Raw genomic sequence first — 15,699 nt, 5'->3', positions numbered from 1 at the left:
TGCGGGCTTTCTCTAGTTGCAGTGAGTGGGGGCTACTTTTGCAGTGTGCGTGCTTCTCATTACAGTGGCTTGTGGAGCACGCAGGCTTCAGTAGTTGTGGCTCGCGGTCTCAGTAGTTGTGGTGCACTGGCTTAGCTGCTCTGTGGCATGTGGGATCTTCCCAGACCAGGGATTGAAATCGTGTTGCCTGCATTGGCAGGCGGATTCTTTTTTTTTTTTTTTGGCAGGTGGATTCTTAACCACTGCGCTGCCAGGGAAGTCCTCGTACTACAGTTTTTATTTATTTATTTATTTATTTATGGCTGCACGCGGGCTTTCTCTATTTGCGGTGAGCGGGGGCTACTCTTCATTACGGTGTGAGGGCTTCTCATTGCGGTGGCTTCTCTTGTTGTGGAGCACAGGCTCCAGACACGCAGGCTTCAGTACTGTAGTACGCGGGCTCAGTAGTTGTGGTGCGTGGGCTCTAGAGCGCAGGCTCAGTAGTTGTGGTGCACGGGCTTAGTTGCTCCGTGGTATGTGGGATCTTTCCAGACCAGGGTTCGAACTCGTGTCCCCTGCATTGGCAGGCGGATTCTTAACCACTGCTCCACCAGGGACGTCCACTACAGTTTTTTTATTTTTATTTTTTTGCGGTACGCGGGCCTCTCACTGTTGTGGCCTCTCCCGTTGCGGAGCACAGGCTCTGGACGTGCAGGCTCAGTGGCCATGGCTCACGGGCCCAGCCACTCCGTGGCATGTGGGATCTTCCCGGACCAGGGCACGAACCCTCGTCCCCTGCATCGGCTGGCGGACTCTCAACCACTGCGCCACCAGGGAAGCCCCTACAGTTTTAATTATAGATATTTTACAGTATATTTTAATCTCTTGTAGGGCCATTATGTATATGGTAAAATATACATAATATAAAATTCACCATTTTAACTATTTTTAAGTGTACAGCTCAGTGGCATTAAGTACATCCATATTGTTGTCCAACCATCACTACCATCTATCCATAGAATATTCATCATCCCAAAGTGAAACTTTGTACCAATTAAACTATAAGACCCATTCCCCTCTCCCCCAGCTCCTGGCAACCACCATTCTATTGTACTTTCTGAATTTGACTACCCTAAGTACCTCATATGAGTAGAATCATATATACTTATCCTTTTGCGAATCCTTTCTTCACTTAGCATAATGTCTTTCAGTATCATCCACGTTGTAGCACGTGTCAGAATTCTCTTCCTTTTTAAGGCTGAATAATACTCCATTGTACATATATACCACATTTTGTTTATCCATTCATCTGTTGATAGACACTTGATTGCTCCCATCTTTTGGCTATTATGAATAATACTGCTGTGAACATGGGTATACAAAGATAACTTCATGTCCCTGCTTTCTGTTCTTTTGGGTATAAACCCAGAAGCAGAATTATTAGATCATATGGTAATTCTATTTGTTGTTGTTTAGTTTTTGTTTCATAATCATAAACTTAACTCCGTAATCCAGCTAGACTTGGAAGGGGATAAGGAAAACTTGGAACCCAAAAAACTGCAGTGAGAACACAAAGATTATAGGCTATCATGAGCAAATGAGAGAAGGAGTGGTCTGGTAGTTAAGATACAATACAAGTCAAATTTATTAGTTATCCACAGTCAGAAATGGTGAGCTTCTTGCTGGTCTTGCCAAACCTGGACCCAAAGCACTCCATGGTTTTCACAATATTCATGCCCTCTTTCACCTTGCTAAAGACCACGTGCTTGCCACCCAACCACCCAGTCTTGGTAGTGTAGATGAAAAACTGGGAACCATTTATGTGGGTCCACAATTTGCCATGTACAAGATGTGAAGACCCATATGCTTCAGAGTGATGCTTATTATCAAATTTCTCCTTGTAGATAACTTGCTGCCAGTGCCATTATGGCATGTAAAGTCACCACCCTGGTACATAAACCCTGGAATAGTTCTGTGAAAGTAGGGACCTTTATAACCAAATCCTTTCTCCTCAGTGCTCAGAACACTCAAGTTTTCTGCTGTCTATGGAACTTTGTCTGCAAACAGTTCAAATGAGACATGGTCCAAGGTGACATCAACAGTGAATGTCAAAGAACACTGTGGGGTTGACCATGGTGGGGTAGTGCAGGGTGGCTTCAGGTGGCATCGGCAAAGCCCTATTTTTAATTTTTTGAGAAACCACCAACATGTTTTCCATAGCAGCTGTACCATTTTACATTCCTAGCAGCAGGGCACAAGGGTTCAAATTTCTCCATATCCTCACTGACACTTTCTATTTTCTGTTTTTTTTTTTTTCCTTAGAGTAGCCATCCTAAAGGATGTGAAGTGGTATCTCCTTGTGATTTTTATTTGCATTTTCCTAATGATTAGTGATGTTAAGCACTTCTTTTCATGCGCTTATCGGCTATTTGTATATTCTTCTTTGGAGAAATGTGTATTCAAATTCTTTTGCCTATATTCAAATCTAGTTGTATTTATTTAGTTATTTAGTTATGGCTGTGTTGGGTCTTAGTTTTGGCACGTGGGATCTTTCGTTGCAGCGCATGGGCTTCTCTTTAGTTGTGGCACACAGCCTCTCTAGTTGTGGCGCACGGGCTTAGTTGCCCTGTGGCATGTGGGATCTTAGTTCCCTGACCAGGGATCTAACCCATGTCCCCTGCTTTGGAAGGTGGATTCTTAAGCACTGGACCCCCAGGGAAGTCCCCAGTTGTTTTTTTGTTGTTGCATTTTAGTTCTTTATATACTTTGGATATTAATCCCTTATCAGATATGTGATTTGAAGATATTTTCTCCCATTCCATGGGTTGCCTTTTTATTCTGTTGATAGTGTCCTTTGTGTAACTAGGACACAAAGGTTTTCATTTTGGTGACGTCCAATTTGTCTATTTTTCCTTATTGCTTGTGACTTTGTGTCATGTATAAGAAATCATTACCAAATCCAATGTCGTGAAGCTTTCTTCCATGTGTTCTTTTAAGAATTTTACAGTGTTAGATCTTATGTTCAGATCTTTGATCCATTTTGAGTTAAATTTTGCATATGGTCTTAGGTAAGGGTCCAAGTTCATTCTTTTGCATGTGAATATGCAGTTTTCCCAGGACAATGTGTTGAAAAGGCTGTCTTTTTCCCCATTGAATGATGTTGGCACCCTTGTTGAAAATCATTTGACTATATATATATGAGGTTTTATTTTTGGGTTGTCTTTTCTATTCCATTGGTCTCTCAGTCTGTCTTTATTCGAGTACCACATATTTTGATTACTGTAGGTTTGTAATTAGTTTTGAAACTGAAAAGTGTGAATCTTCCCACTTTGTTCTTTTTCAAGTTTGTTTTGGCTATTTGGGGGTCCCTTGAGATTCCATATGAATTTTAGGATGAATTTTTCTCTTTCTGCAAAAAAAGTTGTTGGGATTTTGATAGGGATTTTGCACGCTTATTTCCTCATGTGAGCTTTAGTATCAACTTGTCTAGCTGTATTTTTAAAACGCTTGGTATTTTTATTGTGATAGCATTATATTTTTAAATTACCTTAGGTATAGCTGACATCTTTGGGATCCTGAATTGTACTATCCAAGAACAAGGAATGTTTGTCCATTTGTTCAAGTCTACTTCTGTATCTTTCAGTAGTGCTTTAAAGATTTTTTCATATAGGTTTTGCATATTTCTAAGTATTTTATCTTCTTTGTTGCTATTATAAATGGGCTTTCTCTACTTTTACATCTATTGATTGATTTCTTTATGCCAATTTACATCCTGTTACCTTCCTAAAATCATTTAATGTTTGAGTTTATCATTGATTCTCTGGGACTTTCTAAGTGCACACTATCTGTAAATAGAGATAGTTTTACTTATTATTTTCCAATTCTTATTCCTCTAATTACTTTCTCTTGTCTAATTGCATTTTCTAATACCTCCAGTACAATATTGAATAGTAGTGGAGACAGTAGGCTTCATTACCTTGTTCCTAAAATTAGTGGAAATACCTCTAGTGTTTATGCCTTAAGAAAAATGCTAGCTTTAGGGTTTTGTTTATTTAATAATGTAGCTGTTGATTTCTATTTTCTTAAATTTTTTTTTTGTCACAGGCTATTTAAGTACCCGTGGAGATAATCATATGTTTGTCTCCTTAGATCTATTCACATGGTGAATTATATTAATTGATTTGCTAATATTGAGACAACCTTGCAATCCTTTAATAAATCCCACTTAGCCATGGTGTATCATTTTTTTTAACATCTTTATTGGAGTATAATTGCTTTACAATGGTGTGTTAGTTTCTGTTTTATAACAAAGGGAATCAGTTATACATATACATATGTTCCCATATCTCTTCCCTCTTGCGTCTCCCTCCCACCCTCCCTATCCCACCCCTCTAGTGTATCATTTTTAATGTGGTATTAGATTTTGTCCATTAATATGCTATTTAGAACTTTATCATTGATATGTGATACTGGCTTGCAATTTTTTTTTGTATTTCTTTATACAGGTTTGAAGCAGTTATACTTGCTTCATATAAAGAATTTTGACATTTTCCATCTTTTTCAGTACTCTGGAGCAATTTATGTTGCATTGGGGCTGTGTGGTCATTCTTTTGTAAAACCATTTGGACATGGGGCTTTTCTAGTTTTTCTATAACTTTATTTTTCTACAGGTATTTGATCTTTTTAAGCTTTCTTTTTTCTAATGGAGTCAATTTTGGTATACTTTGTTTCTCTAGAAAATTATCCATGTTACCTAGTTTTAAAAATATATTTGCATAGACAACTCTTGTTGTCTTGCTTTGTATGTTGCTTTTGAGACATCTGATGTCAAAGTCCCCTTCTCTTGTAAGTTGTTTGATTTTTTTTTTTCTTGGAGACCTTGGAGATTTTTTTTTTTTTTTCGTCTTTAAAGTCTAATCATTTTACTAGGGTATGTCCTAGAGTTGATCATTCTGATATTTTTTCCCAAGTACACAATGGGCCTTTTAAATGTATAAATTCAGATATTCTTTTATTTCTGGAAAATATTCTTGAATTGTAGTTTTAAATATTAGTTCTGTTCCATTGTTTTGTTTCTCTTCATCAGAGACTCCATACTATCTATCTATCCATTTATCTATCTGTTGTGTTGCTTCTTCTTTGTTTCTAATTCAACTACTTTCTGATCCTTTTCTGTTCTTTCTTTTTCTAATTTTCATTCTCTTGGTTTTATTCGTGACTTTCTTAAATGTATTTTATTAACTTTTTAATTTGACTGTATTATTCTATGGCCAACTTGTAATTTAGCTTTCCTTCATAAGATAATTTAGTTTCTTCCATTTTTTTCCCGAGTCCAATTAAATATCGTTTCCTTTCTTCCTGTTATTTGCCTATTTCTATGTTTTATTTTTCATATGCCCAAATACTTTGAAGAGATTTACTTTAGTTTGAAGTGTTGTGTTAGTTTTCTTCTCCTTTGTCTTTTTTTGCGGGGTGTGAGAATTTTCATCAATTAAGGTGTTTTCTTTCTTTTTCTTATAGTAGCTTTATATAAATGTAGCCTTTCACCTACCTATTTCATTGATTTGTAAAGATTTACAAGATTTCTAGTCCCAGGGCGCCCTCCTCTGTTAGTATAGCAAACTGTTTTTATTTATTTATTTATTTTTTAATAAATGGCCATGTAGGGGGGCGGGTGTTGGGGAGAAGGGTCATGTGTCCTCCAAATTTTTTGTTCTCTCTTGCAGGACTCTACTTTTCACTTTTGTTTCTTTCTCCCTCACCCTCCAATCTCCAAAGGATTCCTATTCTTTCCTTTTACCTTCCCCCCTCATAAGTCATGCCTTTCAGAGAATCCTACCTTGAACGCATGCAGCTAAATCCCTTCCTTTTAGTAAGTGCTGTGATTTACCAGGACTCTTGTTTTTGCAGTTAGGAGAGACTTTCTCTTTCTGGAAGGATTTTAGGTCCATATGGGGGCTACCATACACCACTCTTCTGCACAGTTTTTCCCAGACTGCCCTTATTCTCCATGAAGGCTTGCAGCTGCAGTGTGAGTGAGAGTGCACTGGGAGTTGATGTTTATTTTTCTACTTGAAGATAATGTGAGTTTGGACATTCTCTTTATTCTAGTTATGCTAAAGGTGTACGTTTTGGGTAGTGCTATTTGTTTTTCTTGCTTTTCTTTTCCTCTTCTCTTTTTTTAAAAAGTGTGCTGGGAGAGTTGAATTGATGTGGCCATTGTTATCATGGTTGTCCAGAATTCCATTTCTTGAGTTTTATATCATTTAGAGTATCTTTGGCTATAAATTACAAAGATGCTTGGCTCAGATTGGCTTAGAAAACAGGGAAATTCATTTCTTTACATGTAACAAGAAATCTGATGCAGGACATCTCAGGCTTGGACCTCAGGGCTCTGTCTGGTGTCTGATGGCTTTGTTCTCAGGGAAGATGGCAGCAGCAGTTTCAGAAGCACAAGGTCCAGAGTCCATTGACTCCTGCTGTGGATTAGATTCCCTAGAAATAGAGCCTGTTTCAGGGATTCACGTACAAGTGATTTTTTGATGCAGTCCTCTCAGGAGAATCTACAAGCAAGTGAAGGAGGCAGGATAAGATGGAGGAAGCATCTAGGCAGAGGTGGGGTTTTAGGAGAAGCTAGCCTCTGATCCCACAGGGAATTCTGGAGCATGAATGACAACACAGAGTTTGTCTTGAGGGAGACAGGACAACGGGGCTTGATTCTATATCTCTGCATCAGTCATTGGTCAGTCACAACTGGGTCCTGTAGCCACTCCTAAACAATTACAGTCGGGACCCAGCCCCACCAGGATTGACGTAGACTAGTTGAGATATACCCCTGGAGCTGGGGATGGTTCATCTTCCCCTGAGTCATGTGAGAAAGGAATAAATCTGGAGCAAAAGTGAGGTGCAGTTAGGAGGCAATGGATATCCCTCAGGCGGCCAGCCACGTGTGTGGCAGGTACCTATCTTGTGCCAGGACTGGGGCACAGTGGTGAGCTCCCCCAACAAAGGGCTCTCGGTCTAGCCAGGAAGACAGGCAGTGAGAAAGCTGGGTGTCTGGGTTCTGATGGGTACTGTGATGACAGAGCAAGGTAAGGGAATAGAGATGTCTTGGAGGGGCTGCTTTACATCAGGTGGTGAGGAAAGGCCTCGCTGGGGTGAACATTTGAGCTGAGGCCTGCAGTGCAAGGGGAGAAGAGAATTCTGGTTGAGGGAACAACGGTGTCGAAGCTGAGAGGTGGAGACACGTCTGGGGGATGTGAGGAGCAGTAGGGGGCTAATGCAGCCGGAGTGGACCAGAGAGGGTGCTGTAGCCTGGGAGACACTGGAGACGGAGGCCGGACGCCATGAGGCAGGCACAGGTGTTAAGAAGGAACGCGTTCACGGGCCTGCAGTGTGAGAGGAGTCAGGGAAGGGCTTTGAGCAGAGGACCGGCTTGACCATTTACATGTTTAAAATATCTTTTTTTTTCCTGCCAAGTGGAAAATGGGTTTTAAGGGGGCAAGAGGGGGAGGCAGAGAGGTCAGTGAAGAGTGGGAAGCAAAATGGGCAGACTCAGGGACTGATGTGATCCTGGAGGCGGGGGTGGCATAGAAGAGGCACGACGGGTGCTGGTGGCTGGGGGCCAGGTAGGAGGTGTGCCCAGGAATGTAGAAGGGATGCCCCAAACTCATGTCCCCAGAGCCTGGGGCCCAGCTGGCCCACAGTGTTGTGGTGGGGGGGTGGAGCCCTCCTGATTCCGCCTTCTCTGCTCCACATGGGCAGGGTTCTGGAGCACTTCAGCAATCTTTCGAGAGAAGTGAACCTGGACTACGAGCGCAGCATGAACAAGATCAACTTTGACAAAATCGTCTCCTCCAAGCCCAAGACGTTCTCCTATGTGACCCTGCCTGAGGAAGAGGAGGAGAAGGTGCCCAAGCAAGGTGACGCTGGCTAGACAGAGGCAGGCCCACGGCCACCCACGGCCAGAGCCCCTCCTGCCCCTCCCTCTGGGACCTCCCCTGTCCCCAGCATTCATCACCTTCTTTTCCTACCTGTCTGGAGAGCTGGGGGTTGGGGTTGTGGGGGTGGGGTAGAAGAAGGCTCTTTGATTTATTATTTTTTTAATTTTAATTTTAAAATATTTATTATTTATTTATTTATATGGGCTGTGCCCGGTCTTTTTTTTTTTTTTTTTTTTTTTTGGCGGTACGCGGGCCTCTCACTGCTGTGGCCTCTCCCGTTGTGGAGCACAGGCTCTGGACGTGCAGGCTCAGCAGCCATGGCTCACGGGCCCAGCCGCTCCACAGCATGTGGGATCTTCCTGGACCGGGGCACGAACCCATGTCTTCTGCATCAGCAGGCGGACTCTCAACCACTGTGCCACCAGGGAAGCCCTGTGCCCGGTCTTAGTTGTAGCATGTGGGATCTTTTTAGTCGCGGCATGTGGACTTCTTAGTTGTGGCACGCATGTGGGATCTAGTTCCCCGACCAGGTATCGAACTTGGGCCCCCTGCAGTGGGAGCGCAGAATCTTACCCACTGGACCACCAGGGAAGTCCCCGAAGGCTCTTTTAAAAATAGTAGTCTGAGCAGTGCAGAAGTGGCAAGGTAAACATGGACTAGGAAAGCAATTGTCCAGAAGTGGATGAAAAGTGCTCTGATTTTCTGACCTAGGGCCATGCAGTCCTTTTCTTCCTCCAGTAGCAAGAGTAGGTTGGCACTGCTGCAGCTCCATTTGACATGTGGCAGACCGAGTCTCAGAGCTCCTTGCTTGGAGCTCTCTGATCCCTGCCCCAGCTTCCATGTGTGTGAGGTACCCAGGAAACTGGGGTGGGGTGCAGACCATGGGCACTCCCAGGGGCCTGATGCCCACGTCTTCCTTTCTTGGTGCTCCAGGGCAGGCCCCAGATGGGCCCCAGGGGTTGTGTGCAGGTTGGCTGGGAGGGAGTGAGGAGGGAGCCCATGGTTCTCACCCACCTTCAAGGGGCCTGTGATCCAGAGTGACCTGGAGGGAATTGGTTTACCCACCCCAGAGTGGGCACTTCACTGTGGAGCCTTGGGGTCACCCAGGTAGGCCATGGGGAAAGAGGGGTTCCGGGGACATGGGTGTCTCTTCCAGGGAGGAGGCAGGAGTTGTTCCCTCCATCAATACCTGGTAGATCTGCCCTGACCCCTGGTACATCCAAGGCCCATCTGACACTGGCCCTTGACCCCCATCCCTGCAGGACTGGTGAGTGTCCCCCAGTACCCATTCCAGGAACAGAAGGCAGACTTCACCTTCGTGTCCTTGCTCACACGGTCGGAGGTCATCACGGCCCTCAGCAAAGTGCGGGCCGAGTGCAGCAAGGTGACCGCTATGTCCCTCTTCCACTCAAGCCTCTCCAAGTACAGCCGCTTAGAGGAGTTCGAACAAATCCAGTCACAGACCTACTCCCAGGTGCGTGGGCATCCAGGGCACAGAGGGTGATAGCGGGCCAGGGCCTCGGAGCTGATGGGCACAGACAGGGGCCCTGGGAAGCCCGGAGTTGATCAGCCGAGAGCCCCTGCTTTCCTTAAAACCAGGCCTTGCCTCTTCCTAGACCTTGCGGGAAGCTGGGGCGGGTGCCAACCGGGTGTTTCATCTTAGAGAGAAAAGGAAAACCAGGCTGGGCTCCCTTTCTAGTCCTTTTCCATCCCAACACTGGTGGCCTCTGAAGCAGACTCCCAGTCTTGGAAAGGGGAGCAGGAACCCCATGCACCCCCATATCTACCTGAGCATGGGAGTGTGAGGGGGAGAGGTGTAGCCTCATGGGAGACAGGCACCAGTGGGCCCAGGAGGAAAGCTTTCTGCTCCACTCTGTGCCTCGATCTCTCTCTCTCTGCCTCATTCTCTGTATCTTTGTGTCTCTCCCTTGGCTGGAGGGAAAGCCCTGCTTTTGCTGCCCCTCCCTCCCTCATCCCCCCACCTCCAGAAGCCCTGGTCCCTGGGGGTCATAGGGGGTGTTGGTTGGCAGGGCTTGGCAGTAAGTTGGGGTTGTGTGGAGATCCCTTCATGGTCTTCTGAGTCTGGAGAGTGCCTGAGCATGGTGGCTGTGGGCAGTGCGCCCCGCAGGCAGCCACATGATGCCACTTGTGGCCACCGCAGGTGCAGATGTTCCTCAAGGACAGCTGGATCACCACGCTCAAGGTGGTCATGCGCAGCAGCCTGCGTGACATGAGCAAGGGCTGGTACAACCTCTACGAGACCAACTGGGAGGTGTACCTCATGTCGAAGCTGCGCAGGCTGATGGAGCTGCTCAAGTACATGCTGCAGGACACACTGCGCTTCCTGGTGCAAAACTCTCTCGCCAGCTTCGCGCAGTTCATCAGCGATGCCTGCTGCAGCGTGCTCGACTGCACCGATGACATGGTCTGGGGCGAAGACTTCATAAACAGCCCCTATAGGTGGGGCTCGGCTGGGCAGAGGCACCTGTCGACACCAGAGCTGTTCCTTGTCAGGCGCTGACGGCTAGGGCGGTACAGGGTCAGGGGGCCAGGGCAGCCAGGGGCAGGGTGCCCAGCACTGCTGGGTCCTGGACACAAGGGTGGGCCTGGCTCCTGCCCTGGTTGCTGGGGAATGTCCCAGCAGCTCTGCCTGGCATGTCTTCTGGTGACTTCCATCTCTGTCACTGAGTTCCTCAGTTGAGAAATGTTTTTTGAGCACTTGCCATGAACCAGGTGGGGTTCTAGGGGAACAAGAGGGGTGCGGCCCCTGCTCTCACATGAGCACAGACAGCAATCAAAGAAATAAACAGATACAGTCATTGCTGATCTCGGCAGGGGCTCTGACATAACCAGGAGAGGGGACGTTGCCAAGGGGGTCAGGGATGAGGTGGCATCTGAACCAAGAACTGAGACAGAGGAAACCAGCCATGAGGGGATGGTGGGGAGGGGGCACCAGCTGGAGGGCCTGGAGGCACGGAGGGAAGAGAAAAGTTGGGGCCGTCATGGAAGGAAAGGCCAGTGGCTATGGCTGGAGAGGGAAAGGCAGGGGGGGTTGGTCAGGATGACTCGGGAGAGGTTGCGAGGACCAGGCCAGACCATGTAGAGCCTCCTGCGGTCATGGTTGGGGGCTGGATTTATTCCGATTGTGGTCAGCAGCCATCAGAGGGGAGTAACAATCCAAATTATATTCCAAAACCATGCTCTGGGTTTGTGAGGATGAGTGAGGCAGAAGAGAAGTGAGACCAAGGCTCTTACCATTGTCTAGAAAAGGGGTGATGGGGCTGGGTAGGGCAGATTTGGGGCAGTGAATAGGCTGTAGTGCTGGGGAGAGGATGTGTAGGAGGAAGAGGGCAGGGGAGGAGACCAGGCTGACTCCTGGGGTCCACTGAGCCCTGGTGGGAGTCAGGGAACATGGAATGTCTGAAATGCTCATTTGAGGTCAGGGTGGTTGGCAATCCAGAGTGCGGAGGAGGCTCGGCTGGGATCTAGACTTGAAGGTCGTTGCATGTAGTGGGTGTCTGGAGCCAAGGATGGTGGGCTCCCAGGGAGAGCATGGACGCCACAAGTGCCCAGGGCCTCTCCAACCTTCCCTGATGACCTCAGGACCGCGTGGAGGTCGTTCTCCCTCTCCCTGGTGCCCATGGGCCTCTGGGCAAGTGGCAGGAATGGAGGAGCCTGTCTGGTTGGTGTGGGTCTTTCTCTCTGGTAACTTGGAGGTTTCTGGGAAGAGGGCAGAGGCAAGTCTCGTGCATGAAGAAGCTCCAGAGCCATAATGCCGGCAGCAAGGGCAGGGACTGGGCTTCCTGTGCGCAGCCCTCTTCAGGCCCCTGCCCACAATCCGCCCGACCACTGTCCCCGCAGGCCCCGCAAGAATCCCCTGTTCATCGTGGACCTGGTGCTGGACAGCTCAGGGGTGCACTACAGCACGCCGTTGGAGCAGTTCGAGACTTCTCTGCTCAACCTCTTTGACAAGGGCATCCTGGCCACCCACACGGTGCCCCAGCTGGAGAAGGTACAGTGGCACTTATGCCAGGGTGCTGCCACAGTGTCGGAGCAGTTCAACTTCATCATGGCTGGCAGTGTGCTCAGCCCTTTAATTCCTGAATAGCTCATTTAGTCCTCACCACAAGCTGAACTGGGTACCATTAACATCCCCATTTTGTAGATGAGGCTTGGAGAAGTTTTGCCCAAAGTCACATAGCTGCTAAGGGTCAGACCTGCGATTGGAACTAGGCTTGCTCACCCACTCCTGCCACAGCCATGTCTGACCCAGATCCCATCCAGCTCCTGACCTCTCTCTTCCACTCAAGATGTAGACAGAGACTGACCTCCACTCTCGGGACCCCTTCTCAAAGGTCCTCATTCGTCACCACAGCACAGCCTGCTACCCCAGGCCCCACAGCTGCTGTAACTCTAGTCCCCTCTTCTGTCCCTTGCTGGTCAGTCGGAGACATCAGTGACCTGGTTGTCCCATTGGCCTTGAGCTGAGCCAGGCAAGGCAGAGGAAGGTGCTGTCCCTTGGTGGGCCACCTGGGCCTCCCGCCTTGTATTAGTCCACAGCCTCATCTAAGAGACGTGGCAGCAGACCCTCTGCCCTGCCCCCACCATGCTGTCTATGCTCGGCCACGCTGCCGCTCACTCAGTCTTTGGACCACACTCCAACCCTTCTGCCCGCCTGCCCTGTGGCTCATCCAGCTCTGTGCGCCTCCCCACCTTGCCCCACAGCTGGTGATGGAGGACATCTTCATCAGCGGTGACCCCCTGCTGGAGTCGGTGGGGCTTCATGAGCTGCTGGTGGAGGAGCTACGGGCCGTCATCGCCAATGCTGTGTGCAAGGCCATAATCCCACTGCAGGCCTACGCCAAGGAGTACAGAAAGTACCTGGAACTGAACAACAATGATGTTGGCACCTTCCTCAAGTGCGTGGGTGCGTCAGAGTGTGTCTGCCTGTCTGTGTGACCCCCACTCACCCTCTCACCACCCTCTGCCCGTCGTGGGTGCCCGCTGTCCACAGGGCCTTCCAGACGCAATGCCCGTCGGCCGAGGAGGTGCGGGAGGTGGTGCTCACCCACCTGCAGGAGAAAGAGATCCTGGACAGCTCGTTGCCCAGCATCATCATCATCGGTCCCTTCTACGTCAACGTCAACAACGTCAAACAGAGCCTGTCCAAGAAGTGCAAGGCCCTGGCCACTTCCATGCTGGACATCCTGGCTAAGAACCTGCACAAGGAGGTGGATGATGTAGGTGCCCACCTGCCCGGCCCCAGAGACCGCACTAGCACACACACCGTGCATATGTAGTGAACTCCCATGAGTGAGGCTCAGGGGTGTCTGCAGACATCCAGGCCAATGGAAGGGTCTGGAAGTCACCCTGCCTCGACCCTGCCTGGGGTCATATGGGAGGTCCCAGGAAGTGGGGGCTTCTATCTTTTCCCCTGGACTTGTAAAGAGCTGGGAACCCCTCACAAAGAACACCCTGAGATGATCATTTCGCAGAGCTGAGGGTGTGCAGGTGCAGGCGGCTGGGGAGGGGGAAACGCACTGGGTGACCTTCAGCTCCCCAGTGTGCTGGAAGGGAGCACCTCTTTTCAGAATGCACCATAGGATGTGGTGGGGTGGGGGCAGTTCCCTGTTGGGAGATACTGGGACCAAGAAGGAGGAGCAGGCCCCTGGGAAGGCAAGGGAGGGGCACACGGCCTCCCCAGCACCCTCCCCCTCCTGCCAGATCTGTGAAGAGTTCCGCAGCATCAGCCGCAAGATCTACGAGAAGCCCAACAGCATTGAGGAGCTGGCTGAGCTTCGTGAGTGGATGAAGGGCATCCCCGAGAAGCTGGTAGGGCTGGAGGTGAGGCGGGTACACGGGGGGCTGGGGGCTGGGGACAGGCAGGGGCTGGGAGAGCAGGAGCCGGGAGGCTGGGAGTGAGGTAGACACACAGAGGACAGTTGGCCTCGGAGGGTTATGAGGCTGGGTGCACGATGCAGATTCAGAGCTATGCTGTTTGGGCTGTCCGGAGGGCATGAGTGGGGGGCTGGAGTTTGGAGGTGTGGTGGCCCAGGCCCTTGGAGCCCTGAGCCCAATGCCAGCACCTCCTCCACCACCCCAGGCCTCCCCTCTCTGGAAGAGGGCACCCTCTCCCTAACACCCAACCACTCTGGGGAGCCTGGTCCCAGTTACCCTCCCACCTCCCAGGTACACATAGTTCTCATCAATGCCTATACATGCAGGATCGGATTGCGAAGGTCATGGATGACTACCAAGTCATGGACGAGTTCTTTTACAACCTCAGCACAGATGACTTCAATGACAAGTGAGTGTGAGGTCGGTCCTCACTCCAGGCAGGTGGTGGATAGCGGGAGGTGGGGGAGGAGGTGCTGAGCCATGGCGGCTGCAGGCTGTGCAGTCACACATCTCCACGTGGGCCAGGGCCACGTGGCCAGTGGGGCAGAAGGAAATCATTTGGCCCTCTTGGTCTAGGGACCCTGCTGCCCCCAACTCTGTCTCCATTCTCTATCCCATCATTGGCCTGACACACACATGTTCACCGGGCCTGGGATCCCCTTGTTTGTGGTTGAGGCCCTTGGGGGTCCTTGGGAGCATGGCGAGAAGGCAAAGCCCAGCGTGGTGGGCGGTCCCTGGGGAGGAGCACTTGTCCCCACCCAGCTCGAGAGCCTCATAGGAAATAGCCTCAGGTTGGGACTGCCTTACTGAGGCCAAGAGACCCCTTGCCCAGCCTGTCTTATAGCCTGGGGCTGGCTCCAGGTTGCCAGCGTCTGGCAGAGACTAGCACTGTCTCCTGGGAACCCTGCCCAGGAGCCCTAAGTCACCTGCTTTATGGGACATCCTGGTGCTCAGGGTGGCCTCCCCCACGATCTGCAGCCCAAGGCCAACTGCAAGCAGAATCTCTGAAGCCCACAGGGTCACCAGGTCAGCCAGGCAGAGGGAGTTGATATGAAGGAAGCTGGTCTGGTGGCCCTGTCTGGTCACCAAGGAAATGCAGGCCAGAGGCTGTCACTTTGCCTCATCTGAGCTGAGGCCCTTTACAGACCTGGGGAACTCAGGATCGCTTCTCTCATTTTGGACACCATTCCCTTCTTGTCCTGTCACTGCACTGGGCACATTGGGTGTGCATCTCCCTGGAAGCTGCCCACAATCCCAGGGCGGGGACTGCTTTCCCTGCCAGGCAGCCCCACACTGCAGTGGTGGCAGTAGCTGCCTCCAGGCTCACTTCTACCTCCCGGTTGCCCAGCCCCGGCTGCTCCAGCTGCCGCCTGGATCCCCCATTCTCCCCTTCACCCTGGCCGGCACACCCCATGATTTCAGTGTGACATTCCCCCCCATAACCCATCCCTTCCCCATCCAGATGGGCTGCCAGCAACTGGCCTGCTAAGATCCTCGGGCAGATAGAGATGGTACGGCAGCAACACATGGAAGATGAGGAGAAGTTCCGCAAAATCCACATCATGGATCAGAACAACTTCCAGGAGAAGCTGGAAGGGCTGCAGGTGGCGCTGGGTTGAGAGCACACACACACACACACACACACACACACACACACACACACACACACACCACACACACACCATACACACACATACCACACACACACCACACACACACACCACACCCACCCACCACACACACCACACACACACACCACACACACACACACACACACACACACACACACACACACACACACACACACACACACACACACACACACACACACACACCACACAGCTCTCCAGGGCCAGGACTTGCCCCTTGCAGTCAGGAG

General features: G+C 49.6%; 1 protein-coding gene and 1 pseudogene across 2 annotated transcripts in view; one reads left to right on the top strand and one right to left on the bottom strand.

The window, feature by feature from the left end:
* Positions 1-15,699, top strand: part of DNAH1 (dynein axonemal heavy chain 1) — a gene marked incomplete at both ends in the record, with an annotated part of 78,991 nt that overhangs the window by 18,581 nt on the left and 44,711 nt on the right. The window contains 9 exon segments of the mRNA XM_082848906.1: positions 7,744-7,901; positions 9,185-9,396; positions 10,084-10,382; positions 11,784-11,934; positions 12,648-12,841; positions 12,937-13,162; positions 13,647-13,766; positions 14,147-14,229; positions 15,283-15,424. Coding sequence (XP_082705032.1) covers positions 7,744-7,901; positions 9,185-9,396; positions 10,084-10,382; positions 11,784-11,934; positions 12,648-12,841; positions 12,937-13,162; positions 13,647-13,766; positions 14,147-14,229; positions 15,283-15,424 — 1,585 coding nt within the window.
* LOC309967923 (peptidyl-prolyl cis-trans isomerase A-like) lies at positions 1,631-2,560 on the bottom strand (annotated as a pseudogene). The gene has a single exon. The product of its transcript is annotated as a peptidyl-prolyl cis-trans isomerase A-like (transcript).

Source organism: Leucopleurus acutus (assembly GCF_964270905.1).
Source record: "Leucopleurus acutus genome assembly, chromosome: 10".
Taxonomy (NCBI): domain Eukaryota; kingdom Metazoa; phylum Chordata; class Mammalia; order Artiodactyla; family Delphinidae; genus Leucopleurus; species Leucopleurus acutus.
The sequence above is the reverse complement of the archived record's forward strand: the minus strand, read 5'-3'. Positions and strand labels throughout refer to the sequence as shown.